Source organism: Lonchura striata, chromosome 3, assembly GCF_046129695.1.
Source record: "Lonchura striata isolate bLonStr1 chromosome 3, bLonStr1.mat, whole genome shotgun sequence".
Classification (NCBI taxonomy): Eukaryota; Metazoa; Chordata; class Aves; order Passeriformes; family Estrildidae; genus Lonchura; species Lonchura striata.
The window spans coordinates 33710649-33725956 of NC_134605.1; the positions used below are offsets into that span (position 1 = coordinate 33710649).

At 37.9% G+C, this 15308-nt stretch overlaps 1 protein-coding gene across 1 annotated transcript in view; it reads left to right on the forward strand.

Moving 5' to 3' along the window:
• Window positions 1-15308, forward strand: part of HEATR5B (HEAT repeat containing 5B) — a 55011-nt gene that overhangs the window by 6131 nt on the left and 33572 nt on the right. The window contains exons 5-18 of the mRNA XM_021528091.3: window positions 585-734; window positions 1223-1394; window positions 1774-1931; window positions 2886-3135; window positions 4594-4749; window positions 6106-6356; window positions 6804-6915; window positions 7889-8041; window positions 8331-8430; window positions 8814-8923; window positions 9828-9991; window positions 12024-12199; window positions 13440-13545; window positions 14925-15115. Coding sequence (XP_021383766.2) covers window positions 585-734; window positions 1223-1394; window positions 1774-1931; window positions 2886-3135; window positions 4594-4749; window positions 6106-6356; window positions 6804-6915; window positions 7889-8041; window positions 8331-8430; window positions 8814-8923; window positions 9828-9991; window positions 12024-12199; window positions 13440-13545; window positions 14925-15115 — 2249 coding nt within the window. The remainder of the gene's footprint in view (window positions 1-584; window positions 735-1222; window positions 1395-1773; window positions 1932-2885; window positions 3136-4593; window positions 4750-6105; window positions 6357-6803; window positions 6916-7888; window positions 8042-8330; window positions 8431-8813; window positions 8924-9827; window positions 9992-12023; window positions 12200-13439; window positions 13546-14924; window positions 15116-15308) is intronic.

The window sequence follows — 15308 nt, forward strand, 5'->3', positions numbered from 1 at the left end:
TACTCTGCATGTGAGGAGAATACACTGTGCCCTGAAAAGAGAGAGTGTGTCATAATATTGAGAGAATGTATCCTGGGCTGTTAGAGGGTCTGATTTTATGCAAAAAGTTCTGTTGGGGCAAGTTGGAATACTGACTGTATGGACCTTGTGGTGTCAGCTGTTCTCTTCAGCTGTGTTGTTGTGCTTGTGTGTGAATTTTTTTATTTTATTTATTTCTGTGTATGCTTTCAGATTCTGTGTGCAGGTATAACTTGGGCTTCTCATTCTCTCTTATCAGCTGTTTTTTCTTTTTTCCCCCAGAAGTCTGCAGTTGTTAAATAGTGGGGCAGTGCAGAAGCAGTTTACCTAGTCCCTGTTTGTTGGGTTGCCTGGGCTCAATTTATGTCACAACTGAGGGACTTTAAGTTAAGCTGTGTGGTGTTTATTTCTATTTAAAATCAGCTACATATCAGTTATATATGACTCCATTTTCTGTTTGCAAGAACATTCCTGCATAGAAGCAGGAAAGTGTGTAAGTATACACCTGGTTCTTAATGTAGCTGCTGTGTCTGCATTTTTGTATCAATGTTTTTGTGTGTGTGCAGTCTCAGGGCCGCAGTGAAATCCTGATGAGTTTGCAGAAAGTCCTCAATGGACTTGGAGGAGCAGCAGCTTCTTGTCACCGTGATATTTATAAGAATGCCCGGTCTCTGCTGACGGACAGATCGATGGCTGTGCGGTGTGCAGTGGCTAAGGTGGGTGCCTTCTTACCAGTCACAGAAATTCCTGTGCTGTGGTTGGGGAGTACCTGCAATTGAACTGGGACCTGTTGTTCAGAAAGGGAAATTTGATAATTATTGGACAAGGTAAGTCCTTACTAGTTTACACTGCAGGCTCAGACATTTGACTTATTTCACAGGTACTGTAGTACTGTATTTCCCACTTGATAAAAACATATGAGATGGAGTATATTATCCATGAGGCTCAATGGGAGAGGTTTTTGGTAACATGGTTCATGTGTAGAGCTGTCTTTTAATTTTTTAAATTATGTATTAGCCTCTTCCATGACTCTTCTAATTGTTTACTCAGCTAGATAGTTGGCATGTGGAAGAGTGTGTGTAAGTTAATTCTTGAAACTTTCATATTAAAATATTTTCTGAATAAACTTGATGATAGCAGTCTAATACTTAGATAAAATATAAGAATGGTCTCCTGGTGCTTAGCAAGTCTATTTTTCCTACAGTGTCTGCTGGAATTACAGAATGAAGCGGTGTTCATGTGGACAGCGGAACTAGAGAATATTGCAACGCTGTGCTTTAAAGCTCTGGAAAACTCAAACTATGGTGTGCGAGTTGCAGTGTCAAAGCTTTTGGGGACAGTCATGGCTACAGCACTGATACCAAAACAAGCAACAGGTACAAGCCCTTCTGGATTCCATGTCTACATTGGCAGACTTAGTTGCACTTTCAGTACCACGTTGCATGACAGTGCTTCATGACACATTGATTTCCCAGTAAATGGAAGCTTGTAGATGGATTGTTTGTTTTCACAAATCAATAAGCTAAAAAGAGTGCAGAATCTCTATTGTAGTCATACAAAGAAAAGACAGCAAACTATCAAAAATCACTTGGGAGAAGTGGCTTATTTTTTTAAGCATCCAAGTAAATTTTTATCTGAAATATTGGGTAAATTTGTTTTTGCATGACAGTTTTGAGTTACTAAGTCTAGTTTCAAAATCATTGCTTGTGTTGGTTGGAACTTTGGGAACAAATTATTACTTTTCTTTTTAAAAAGTGATGCGGCAAAATGTGAAGAGAGCCACACTTGAGGAGGTCTTGGAGCTCATGGCCACAGGATTTCTGCGGGGGGGATCTGGTTTCCTGAAGAGTGGTGGAGAGATGTTAAAAGTAGGAGGATCTGTCAATAGGGAAGTGCGAGTTGGTGTTACCCAGGTTTGTAATTTTTTTAATCAAGTAAAATTTATACATAATACCTTTTCATAGGAAAAATACACATTTCTGTTCTGTATTTATTTGTAAGTTAATTTACAGGTCTAATTTGACTTTTCTGTTTTGTGAGATGTACATGAGATATCATTCCCCCATCTACTTTCTTCTACTATTGATATGCAGTAACAATAGATTAAAATACAAGCTAAGGAAAACTTATTGGTCAGTGTACATTGGTGAGATTAACTTGCAAAAATACTTGAAAACTTAGTATGTTAAAGACTTTAATTCCTTTTTAAAATTTTGTTTATTTTTAGACAGGATGCCCTTTTATGGCTCCCTTCTGAGCTGCAGCTCAGATTAGTTAAACAACATTTCTTCTTTCCATATATCTCTTATAAATAGGTGAAATCTGATGAATGTGGAAGCTCCTTTTGTCTGAGAGAGAAAGGTGGTGGCAACATCTCTTCAGATTCAGACATTCTTATGCTGATGTGTATTTCACTATGCTGCAATAACTTCTCAGAATCCAGATTCTTTGATCATAAGTTATTTTGTGAAACCCTTTATTTTTTCTCAGCCTTTTTCAGGTGAACTTTGTGAATATTCCAGGTTTTCATTGTGAACTGGAACATATTGATGTTGCTTTTATTTACATAGTGTTTTTAACTTTTTTAGTAAGAGGCACATTTAAAGCAATGAACTGGATTTTTTTGCTGTCATCCAAAGTGTATTTTATGCATCACAGTACAGGGGCTATTCTTGGTACTGGAGAAAGCTGGGTTTCAGCAGCAAAGATGTGGATAATGGATTAGTTTATGCTGAGTAACCTCATTAGGTTAGAGTTGCTTATTGCTAACTGGTGTTGCTATTATTGTGTGCTATGCTCGAGTCTGGCTGTAGTTTCACAGTCTTTTGGTTCTGTTTTAATCTGTTGTGTGACTTCTGGGTCTGCAGGCCTACGTTGTCTTCGTTACAACACTGGGAGGGCAGTGGCTGGAGCGCAACTTTGCCACGTTTCTGTCCCATGTTCTTGATCTGGTCTCCCATCCTCGTGCAACTCAGACCCACGTGGAGGCTGTTTACTCTCGAAGATGTGTGTCCTTTATCCTGAGAGCAACTGTGGGCAGCTTACTGGGGGAGAAAGCACAGATTGCAGCTGCCAAAGAAATATGTCAAGCTATCGGTAAACAAATGAAGGCAGTGGGTGAGAACCATTTTTCTTCATTCAAGACCACTTGAAAGTTACTGTCATATAACCGAGGCAGCCATTTTTCAGCTTTCTTCTACTGTGAGGAGTAATTTTGTTCTTAGGGGAAGTGATAGTTCATCTGCTTTCTGTTTCAAATGTTCAAAGGTTGAGTTCTGCTTCAAAAGTGATAGCGTGATACTGGCTTGTTATCCCAGATAAGCAAATGCATTGTCAAAAGCCTAGAATGGAAGTGGAGATGAAAACTATGCATTTCTCATCTATCTTGGGATAGGTTGTACTGAAAGTCATGCACCTGTCGGTCAAGATCTTGTAGATCCCTGTGTCTCCCCTGCTAATATCCATACTAATATCCAATTGGATTTTGTGATAAAAATGATGTAATCTGAAGAATACAACCCCTTTGCAAAACTTTGCAGAATATGGAATCACTAACAAAACTCTCTTGGCATCTGTTTCTTACGAAAGGAAGTAGCTCAAGCTGGAGATTTAAAAGAGTAAATTGGAAATACTCATCATTTTATTTACCAAATCTTTATTTTCTGCTGACATCTAATTGGAGTTTAAAACAATGTTTAACAAATGGAAATTAATTTGATTTAGAAACTTTTGCAGATTCTTCTCCTAACAATTTTTTTATGGGGTAGGCATGGAACTTTAAAAGTTTCTTCATTACCGTAAGTACTACTTCAAGGAAAACAAATGTATTGAAAATGCTGCTTCTGAGAGTAAACAGTTGCAGAAAATGGTCCTCCTACCACCTTGTCAAAGTTGCAGGAAATTCAGTTGTGTATTTGCATAGTTTGAAGTTCTTCCATATTTTTGAGGATTTCTCATGAATGTGATGAAAAATGGGAAGGGTTTTTACTTGATAATAATTGCTTCCCTTCATTTAGACCATTCTCTAAATTTTTTCTGTAGTAGATGCACCAACATTAAGGTGGTACTGAAGTCCCTTTTTGAAGAGATATTTGCTGCTTCTGGGATATTTTGTAGGAGAGCATACTGTGGGATAAGGAACTCAATTGGATACCACTGAGATGATTAAAAATTGTGATCATTTATTTACTAGAGATCTCTTTTTTAGTTTCACTGAACATACATGCATGTAAATTTGTATGCAGAAGCTAGATATGTCAAGAGTGTATATTTTGTTACCATGTATAGATACACACATACAGTTACACTGTTTGTCCTACCTCTTAGTGCTCTGCTATCCATAGTAACTGCTGGGCATCTTTTTTTATGGTCTTTGGACAACTGTGTTTGGCTGATAGCTATAAAACTCTTTCCCTGCTGAATATGTTCATTTTGTTAGTTCTCACTATGACCAGACTTGTGGTTTTGTTTTAATGTAGGATTGATGTCAAAATGAAACTCACTTTCTGTCCTGTGAATGCTCAAGTGGGATTCTAATGGTAGTTAAGCAAGACACTCTTGTTTTCTTTTCTGCAGAAGCAGTAGTGAATGATGCTAACAGTGAAAATAAATCAGGAGCTGCTGATGTAGCTGCAAGCCAGCATGTAATGGTGTGTGCTCTCCAGGAACTGGGTAGTCTGGTTCAGAGTCTGAATGCCACTGCATCTCCTCTTATTCAAGAACCCTCTACTGGTATGCACATAAATGGAAATAGATTAAGTGAAGCATTTGAGTAATGAATATGAAATATCATTAAATCTAGTTTAATAAATGAATATGAAAGAAATAAATCTATAAAATTGGTACTTCCTGTAGTACTCCAGATAACTACATTTGTCCACCTCATTGTGTCTATTACCCTAACTTTAGTTCGAGTTTGACCAAATGTTAAACAGCTGTTTGGATTGGAGTCTTTCTGGAGATCTTTCTAAGGGTGAGTGAGGTGCTGATTTTAGGTATTGGTTTGTTTACAATAATAGTTTTATAGGAAATGCATTGTTTTGCTATGTAAGGTCAGAAATACTTGCACCTGGAAAACATTGCCTTTAAATACCAAATTTCTGGGGGAAGGCAAAAGTATTTTGTTGAGATGAAGCTGTTGGTAGGCCCCTTTTAAAGAAGTTGCTTAGGTTTTATGTGGGATTTTCTCCTTGTTTGTTTCAATATCTGAATACACATTTATTCTGTACTGGTACAGCTTTATGTTTTTTGAGTTTGTGGTGACCTAAGTTTTTTCCACGAGCTTCTTCAGACATTTCATCATATAGATTATTGTCTTGTTGCATATGACATTGTTCCCATACTGATTTTATGCCAGCTTTGGAGTAGAGAAGACTGCTCATATTTATTCTCTCTGGCAGCTGTGTCCCATAAGGTCAGAGGGGACTGTAGTTCGGTATTATTTCTGTTAGCTGCCATGAACTCAGCAGGTAGAAGTTGTTCAATAGCTCCAGAGAAAACAAGCAGCACTGGGGGCTTTGAAGTAGAATTTTGCCAAGATTTGGACTAAAGAAGGTGGTGATGGGGAGACAAATTGGAGTGAAGAGTGCAGTTAGAAAGTGGGATTAGGTAGGTATAGAAGTTTGGAGAGTGTAGAAGGATGTAAACTTGTTGCAGGGGGAGCAGCACCATGTCAAAAGCAGACTACAGCTGTCAGTGGCATCCATAGCTGTGTGAAGCAAGCCCACACTGTTACTGTTGCTGTTATTGGCAATCTGTGAAATACTATGGGAATTGTCTCATCCGGTGCCTGTTCTCTTATATAGCACTGCTGCTTCTTTTCAGTGTTCAAGTAGTAGGAATCAGTGCTGTGGCTCTGATGGCTCAACCTTTGCTGACAAAACCTGATGAGGAACAGCATAATGCTAGTAACAAGTACCATCTTTCCTGAAAAGGCAAAGTCAGCAAATTCAAGTTCTTTAACTCTTTCTTAACTTTCACAATGGCTCACTGGTATTGATTCAGTTTACTCATCTATGTATATTAAAAAGCATGCGTATATTAAAAAGTGCATCATAAGTTAAAGACTGCAACCTCTCGTTTCTGTAGGTCTGTTGGAGACAGTAACTTCAGTTCTTCTTCATCCCAGCATGGCTGCTCGACTGGCTGCTGCCTGGTGCTTGCGGTGTGTAGCTGTGGCATTGCCCTTTCAGTTGACTCCATTTTTAGACAGATGTGCAGAAAGGCTCAACAATCTGAAGACCTCCCCTGAAGCTGTTAGTGGCTACAGTTTTGCAATGGCTGCTTTGTTAGGTGGTGTGCATCAGTGTCCTCTAGGCATTCCTCATGCCAAAGGAAAGGTGAGATAGTGAGTGTTTCATCTCTGAGTGTACTAAAAAATACCTTTTTATGTACAAGTAATAGCTTTGCAAAATTAGTGGCATGCTAATGAGTTTCATTATTGAAATTGAGCTTGTACCTTGTGCAAGAGCAGTGGCCAGAGCACATGCTTTTAGAATCTCAGTTGTAATATTTAATAGCTCTTTTCCTGTCTTTCTCTTTCAAATTTGCTGAGGAGAAATTGAAATATTGAAAAATTGCTGAAATAATTGCAGAAGAGAATATTACTGGCTGTGTTATATGAAAAACAGTAATCGGCATGAAATATAATCTGCATTCATTCTTTATGGAAGGTCAATTTAAATGAGTTGAGCACATCTTTAGTCTGTAAGAGTGAACAAGTACAAGTAGCTTGCAGTGGCTTAATTTATGTTTCTAAAACCCCCTGTGTTTTGCTGCTGGTGCAGATGGTGGTCAGTATTGCTGAGGATCTGTTACGAACTGCTGCACAGAACAGCAGGCTCTCTCTGCAGCGGACTCAAGCTGGATGGCTTTTACTTGGAGCACTTATGACTTTAGGTTTGTAAAAATGGTTTGATTTTTGTTTTTATTTTAAAGCTTGTCCAACACTTCTGATTATCCATTCTGCAAATGGTCTTTACACATAATGGGCTCATTATCCAGCACAAGAGTGTTTATACAGTGGAAGCAGAGTGTAAGTGTACTTCAGCATCCTTGTGCTGGGGAGAAGTGAAATACTAGTACTTATCTAAGGTGAAGTATGGTAGAAGGCATTGTACCTTAAAAAAAGTTTCTCTTCTGTTTTTAGAAACCCAGCCTTTAGTCATTCTCTGAAAGGGCAAAATTACCCATACCCATACCCTTCCTTCCTTAATAATGGTGCAGAAGAAATGGGCAGTAAGTGAAACCCAGTGAGCATTCCAACAAGTTGCATGTGTGTCTCTAGATCAGCAACAGCACTGCGTAGAAGTGTTGTCAGTTTAAAAGCCCTTTGGTTTTATTTTAAAAAAAGCTAGCCTAATGTTTGTATGTGCCATTACAGAAGTATCACAAGATGCATTTTCAGAGGTTATAAGTATACTCTTGAATTGTGCAGCAGTGTTGTTCTTTGCTGTTTTGAATTCCTTTTGTACAGGAAAATATTATAAAGTTCTGATGCATTTTGCAATACTTTGATCTCTCATCAAATACAATTTTATGTTTCATCTCATTTCTCTAAATTGTTTCTTTTAACAATTTATTGTCATGTTTTTCTAACAGTGTTTTCCTATTGTGGTTGTCCTCCAATATATTTTTAATGTACTTGCACTGGAGTGATACCCACAAGCAGATGTAATGTATAGTACTTACTTGCCACACTTTCAACTTAGGAATGAGAAAGAATTTCATTTGGTTTTCATTGTTCCAAGTAGGGCAGAAAGGAAGAGAAGTGAAATAACATAAAAATAGTTTGAAGAGCAGAAGCCTTCACAGCAGATTTTTCACACTTAAGTACACATTTTTATTATACTGTCACTTTTTTTTTCCTTAGGTCCTTCTGTTGTCCGGTATCATCTGCCTAAGATGTTGCTGCTATGGCGAAATGTGTTTCCACGTTCTCTGAAGGAGCTGGAAGCAGAGAAGGCAAGAGGAGATTCATTCACCTGGCAAGTAACACTGGAAGGCCGTGCTGGAGCTCTGTGTGGTAAGAAATTCAGACTTTGAGATTATACCTGCACAGTAAACCAAAATGTGATCCCAAGTATTGTAGAGAGAACTCCTGTAACTTCCCCTCTTTCTTAGAAAATGAGTAAAATGTGTCAGATTTTCATCAGTATGTCCTGGTTTTGGCATACAATTTTATGAACAGATCACAGTCTTTGAATAAACGTTTTGAATTGCTGCTCTTTTGACATTCTCAGAATTTGTATCTTGTTTATGTCCTATATTTGTTTGTTTCAGTGCCAGTTTAATTTAAACTGTTTTGTTATTAGCTATGAGAAGCTTTGTTGCTCACTGTCCCGAGATCCTAACTGAGGATGTGATCAGGAAACTGATGACACCCATAGAGTGTGCCATGACAATGATGTCGCAGTAAGTAGGCAATTTCTGCTCTTTATTCACTTTTGTCTTTTCCTGGTCTTGAAATACTAGAACTAATTTGGAGTTGGGTTTTGTGGTTTGTTGTCTGCCCCTTCTCCCTGCCTCACCTGTAATTAAAATAGGACTTCTGAGGAAGTGCATGTCACCAATTTATGGCAGCATATGTTGTGGGTTTGTTGAGTTTGTAATTAAATTTTTCTCTGTACAATTACTTTTGAAAATGTATTGTTAAGTAAATAATGTTGTTCAGAGTAGTTCTTTGAACACTGTTTTCTTGCTTGCCTAGAGTTATAGCCTGTGAAAAGAAATCTGAACATACTCTCTTCTGTAACTGCAACATTTGTGGTTTCTCTTTTTCATTTTTAATTCTATAGCATTCCATCAGTAATTAAAGCCCATGGAGCTCATCTCAAAGCCAGTGCAGCTATGGTTCGTTTAAGACTTTATGATATATTGGCTTTATTGCCTCCAAAGACATATGAAGGTACATAAATTATTAACAGTTTTTGTTAAAGTAAAATTATACTTGGTACTTGTGATGCATATCTCTGAAGCAGCTGTAAAAGACAAAATACAATTCTAGGAATCTCCATGAATTTTGTACTATATTACTCATCTTCTGTATGTCATCTTGACAGTATAACTACAGAGTATGAGTATTGCAAAGCATTCATAGAGTAACACTTGGAGTATAGCAGTTATGGTTCCCTTTGTAGGATTGAGAGGTATGGAGATCATGGTCTGAGAGCATATAATAGTTTTTTAAGTCATTATTACTTAAAAGATAGAGAACTTTCTTAGTATACTGAAAACCAGATGTGCCAATGGAGGTTTAGTTTTGGTTGCATTAGGGGTTTTTTATTTGTTTTCTTTGGTTGTTTTCCTTTTTAAACCTGATTTGATCTATTACACAGATCTGCTATTAGTAAATTGCCAACCACTGTCATACAGTATGACAAGATTAACTTTTTGGATTTCTTTAGTTTTTTTGTTAATTCATTATGGCTAAATGATCATGTGGCTGAACAGGTTTTTTTTCTACATTGGCATTGTTGTCCTGTAAGGATGGCCCAATCTTTTGTTTAGAACAGGACACAATTCTGAGTAATGTGCTCTAGTGGACCCTGCTTGAGCAGAAGGTGGGACTAGATGACCTCCAGTGGTTTCCAGTCTTACCTATTATTTAGATGTTTGGGTACCCATGATTTGGGAATTGGGAGCCTACAGTTCCATTTGAAGCCTTGCTCTCAACTCTAGTATTGTCAGGTTTACTTCTTTGTTAGCTACTTCTAGAATGGAAGTAATGGCACATTTATAACTTCTGATCACTAGGTGAAATGTTTTGGCTAAGAAGCAGCAATAATTCTTTTTAATGTCTGTCTTTCTAGGATCATTTAATGCGCTTCTTCGAGAGCTGGTAGCAGAATTTACTTTGACAGACAACTCTGCTAATACAACCACATCACTCCTAAGGTCTCTTTGTCATTATGATGATAGTGTTCTGCTTGGTTCTTGGCTGCAGGAAACAGATCATAAGTCAATTGAAGATCAGGTAACAAAAAAGCTGGAAGAACGAATTATCTGCCCTGTCTGTGTGATGTGTGTGTGATGAGGCCTTCTAAAACTGCAGCTTCATACCTTGTTTTTAGTCTTATTTCAGAGCTTTTTTAGATGTAAGTGCTTCCATCCACAGGGTACTGTTTTGATTAAAAACCACATACAGCTGAGATATAAATTGCATAATGCTACTCATAGGGTTGTGCTTAATGAGCCTCATTTCTTTAAAAAAAAAACCCTAACTCAGTCTCTTCCCATCCGCCAATCTTCCTAGCCTAGAAATCGTTCTCATATAGATTCTTTTGAACTGGGAGAAATATAGGTTCCACTTAACATGTTTTATAATGAAACTGCTGTCAAAATATCAATATTGTGAATGGTATTATAGCAAAACAAGATTTAACTGGTTTTATAGGTGTAGTAAGAAATCTTGTATTTAATTTGAAAGTATTGACACAATGTTGTTGGCTGAAAACTCTCCTTCTGTAACAGCCATCTAGTAATGGAAGTGTTTCTCAGAAGGTTTCATTGGAGCAGATCCAAAAGCCAAGACTGATACCAAGCAAAGCTGCTTCTGAGCCAAGATCAGCATGTCAAAGCAAAAAAGAGTTTTACAAACTTCCATTGTTGTGGAGGACATAGTAGACTTCCAGTGAATTCTTCAGTCCACAGAGCTTTTTCACTTCCTCCTGCCCCCCACTTTTTTTTTTTTTTTTTTTTTCACTTCCTGCCTGTAAAACGGTAAGTGGAGATCTGTAGCCTGTCACAGGACACTGGCAGTGTGTGCTCACAGCCCAGAAAGCCACTGGAATCCTGGGCTGCATCAAAAGCAGTGTGGCCAGCAGGATAAAGGAGGTGGTTCTGCCCCTCTGGTCTTGTGTCCCCAACATAAGAAGGATGTGGAACTGTTGGGAGCAAGTCCAGATGAGGGACACAAAGATGATAAGAGGACTGGAGCACCTCCCCTGTGAAGATGGGCTGAGAGAGTTGGGGCTGTTCATCCTAGAGAAGAGAAGTTGCACTGAGACCTTACAGCAACTTTCCAGTATCTGAAAGGGGCCTACAGGGAAGCTGGATGGGGACTCTTCATCCAGAGCTGTAGTGATAGGACAGGGGGTAACAGGCACTGAAAGGGGGAATTTAGGTTCGATATTAGGAAGAAATTTTTCACTGTCAGAGTGGTGAGACACACGGAATGATTGCCATGGGAGGTTTTGGATGCCCCAACCCTGTCAGTGTTCAAAGCCAGGTTTGGTAAGGCCTTGAGCAACCTATTCTAGTGGAAGATGTCCCTGCAGGGGAGTGTTGGGGCTAGATGATCTTTAGGATCCATTCCAGCCCCTAATTTTCTATCATTCTGTGATTCTGTTGTGCTTAGTCAAGTTTTATTTTTTAGTGATATAGAGGTGTCAACAAACCATACAGTGTTTTCTGGCCTTCTAGGAAGAATACATACCTACTAGACTCTAATTTTGTTTCACAATTAAATAATTGATAGGAATGTAGAATTTTATTCAGAGAAAATAGATGATTGTTTAATAGTGTTTCATGAAAGAATGATGGTTATGAAGTATTTTCTTGATGATAGGAGAGTTTGTAATTTTAGTAGTGTTTCTAATTCTTTCTGTGTAGGGCATAATTATAGCCAAAGCTGAACAGAGCTGTACTGTAACTCTGTGCTTAGGGAGTGACTGAATTACCTTATTTGTGAAATAGTACTTCATATTCAATGGTTCAGAAGCTTTTATTAGTGCCAGAATTAATCTGATTTTCTCTTAATTTTCATCTCATAATACCAGAAGTGATAGTTTGTGTATTTATCTAGCTATTAATGGTTGTGACTCTTCAGAATTCAGCTGACCCTCTAAATGCTGATGTGTATGCATGAGGACACTGCACTTGTATTCATATGTTTGTAAGCTACTCCGTTGTTTTAACTACTGCAGATGTGTTTTGGTTATCTCTAGTTCCAAATTTTATGTGCAATGGTATATTCAGAGGTATTCATGTTGTGTGGAATTTTGCAGCTTCAGCCAAACAGTGCATCTGGAAGCGGTGCTCTGGAGCACGATCCCTCTTCTATTTATTTGCGCATCCCTGCTGGTGAAGCTGTACCTGGTCCGCTTCCTTTAGGAGTATCTGTCATTGATGCATCTGTGGCTCTCTTTGGTGTGGTTTTTCCTCATGTCTCATACAAACATAGGTCAGTTTACATCAGTGTACAATTTCAGAACCTAATGCCTTATTTCTCTGGGTACTGTTATGTTGGGGATTTTTTTGTTTATTTGTTTGGTTGGTTGTTTTCCTGAAATTGCCTAAGGTATCAACTGCCTTTAAATGCAGAGTTCACTATTTTGATGTCCATTGTGTCTCAGGATTCCAGAATATGTGTAGTCACTTTAGAAATAAAGTGATTTCCTCAGTTTTATCTCTTGAAGATTAGTGTTCAAAGATGGAGACTAGATTCTTCTTTTTTCATTTTGTATTTAACAGTAGTAATATCTCTGCAACCAAAGTTTCCTGCAAAATTACCCATTGCAATTAACTTCAAATCAACCTTGAAAACAGCAGGGGCCTCCACTGAATTTCATTTGGCTGCCACAAGTAAGACGATTTATAGTCAGCAAGGAATTGTATGCACAATGAAAAAGAGAAAATGGAATTCAACGTATTTTCCTTTGTGTTTCACATTACCTCTGCAGAGTTATCAGTTGTCAGGACTAATTGTGTTACTCAGTTTAGGCAATTTGTCCCTGAGCACAAAGTGAAAACAGTTCCAAGAAGCATTTCAAAGTAAAATCAGCTTTTGATGCACATCTTCTGGGAGCAGTTTTTTCCTAGGGGCCAACTTCATTTTGTAGTAAGTGCAGGATAGACCTGAGATCAGCTTGCAGTAATTCACCTTGGTCTATACCTGTTGTTAATTGTGAAAAGATGTAGCTTGGGAACTGCTGAGTAATTAAGAATGCAGATTATTCATTGCACTCCTGGTTTTGGTATCTTCTAGGGAATGTTCCTCCTCCCAGTTATGTTTTCTGGGGAGGAGTGGGGGCAGGAATGGACATTAAATGGGAAAAACAATAGAAACAGAAAAACAAATATGAAGGGTAACACTTTTTTAAATGGTAGTGGAAAGACAGCATTTTTCCACTCTGGTCCTCATAGCTTTCTAGTTATACAGCCAAATGCACCTGAATATTCACTTCCTCTTGGTGATGTTTTCTTCGAAGGAATAGTAAATATTTATGGATGAACTAGAAGAACCAGCAAAGGGATGTTCAGAGTATTTATTACCTATAGTGAATGCCTTCTGCAGCCCCTGAAGCATAAGTTCTGCTACTGAACTTAAAAGGCCCTTTTGTAGTGTGTGGTTTTTACCAGCTGTGCTATAGTTTGCATTTTGAAAGGCTATCACTTAAATTATGTTCTTTCCTTTGTTTTAGATTACAGATGTTGGATCACTTTGCTGAATGTGTCAAGCAGGCTAAAGGTGTTCGCCAGCAAGCTGTGCAGCTTAATATCTTTACTGCTGTTCTTAGTGCCTTGAAGGTAGGACTTGTAAACTTGCAATGAAAGCCCAAGTTCATCAGTTTGCATTGAGTACAAAGGGCTGTTAGAAGAATGTTACTAAACTTAATCAAGAATTCAAAAATTTGAAAAGTCCAGAATTGAAATTCTTTCCGGATACTAGCTTGAGCTCTTGTCTGCATGTACAAGTACAGAGAACAGATGAGGCTAGTGACTGCATTCTACAGTCATCAGCATTCTATAGTATTCAGACTGTCTTTTCATCTTGAATCATGTGGTTTTATTTGCACTGGACTCACGGATTTAAGTACTTTGTCATAAATACTCAGAAAACCCCTCATCACAGAGTATTTTGCAGATGTGACTTGTGTAACTGAATACACAAATAGCTTTGGTTTTACATTATGGTTGCCTTATTGCACAGAATTCTAGGTGCTTATGCCCAGTCCTACTGACTGCAGCTACTGCTGTGTGCTCTCTATCTAGACTTGGAAATGCAACCTGATGCTATCAAGTCAGAAAGTAAGACAGCTAGTCACAAATAATGCCTGCCCAGTTTAAGCTGTTACTGGAGCTCCATGTCTTTGGTTGACTGGCAAAATACATTGGCAAAACAGCACCTCAGTTCTTTGCATTGTTCTTAAAAACATGATCTGTATTGCTTCAAGTTGAAATGTAGGTTTCGAGATAAATATCTGGAAGCTCCCATGCCAGGCCAAGTGGTCAAAAAATTGTCAAAATTGAGCTGTGAGGACTTCAGAAAATGATGATCTAAGGTTGAGCCTTTGGCTTCTTGCTCCATAGTACATGAAGTGTTTTTATTTTACATGTGTTTAATTATTTCTCCCAGAGTAGAAGAAACTGCAAAAGCACTGCTTAGTGTTACTGTTCGATAAAAGTGTTCATATAAGAGGCTGTATAAATGTTTGGAAGGATGTGATTATAAAGAAAAAAATACTTTCATGTATCTATAATGTCTTCAATTTAAGTGATTCTTGTAGAAATGTGACTACTCTGTGGTTTTTGTATTAGATTTTTGCTGTTAAGACTTTTAAAGCTTCTTTTTTCCCCCTGAGGTGTCCTGTGTAAAGCTAGATCAGATTTGGTAGGACTAGGGTGCATGTAGGTAATGCATTTGATAAAAAAGACTGGTGCAATTTGTCTTCCTGTATGTGAAATAGGTAGAGTATTGGCAAACATCATGAGACCCAGAATGCTGGTGATTTTGAGTTTTAAATGTTTTCAACCGATGTGTTTTAGGATAAACTACCGAAAATCAAACAAAAGCAAAACCACGTAGTTTTCACTTGATGATCTCAAATGTATTTTCTTCCCCTTCATTGGGATGTTTGGATTCTTCTTCTTGTTCTTCTTTTTTCATTTTTTTTTTTTTAATGTAGGGTTTAGCTGAGAATAAAAGCACATTAGGACCAGAAGAAGTCCGCAAATCTGCTTTGACACTTGTAATGGGTGCCCTTGATAATCCTAACCCTATTTTGAGATGTGCAGCAGGTGAAGCTCTTGGCAGAATGGCTCAAGTGGTTGGAGAAGCCTCTTTCATTGCTAGAATGGCTCAGTACAGTTTTGATAAGTAAGTTGATTTTAATTCAAAAAATTAAATAAAATCGCAATTTAATGTAGTTTGGAAGATTGCTTTTCTAAATGCCATATTCATTCTCGTCTTTCTTGCTTGATCCCTATGGTTACATTGATCTAAGAAACCTTTAAACAGATTCTTCTCTTTTGCATTTCTTTCATGTAAGAAATAAAAGCTGAGTTGTTAA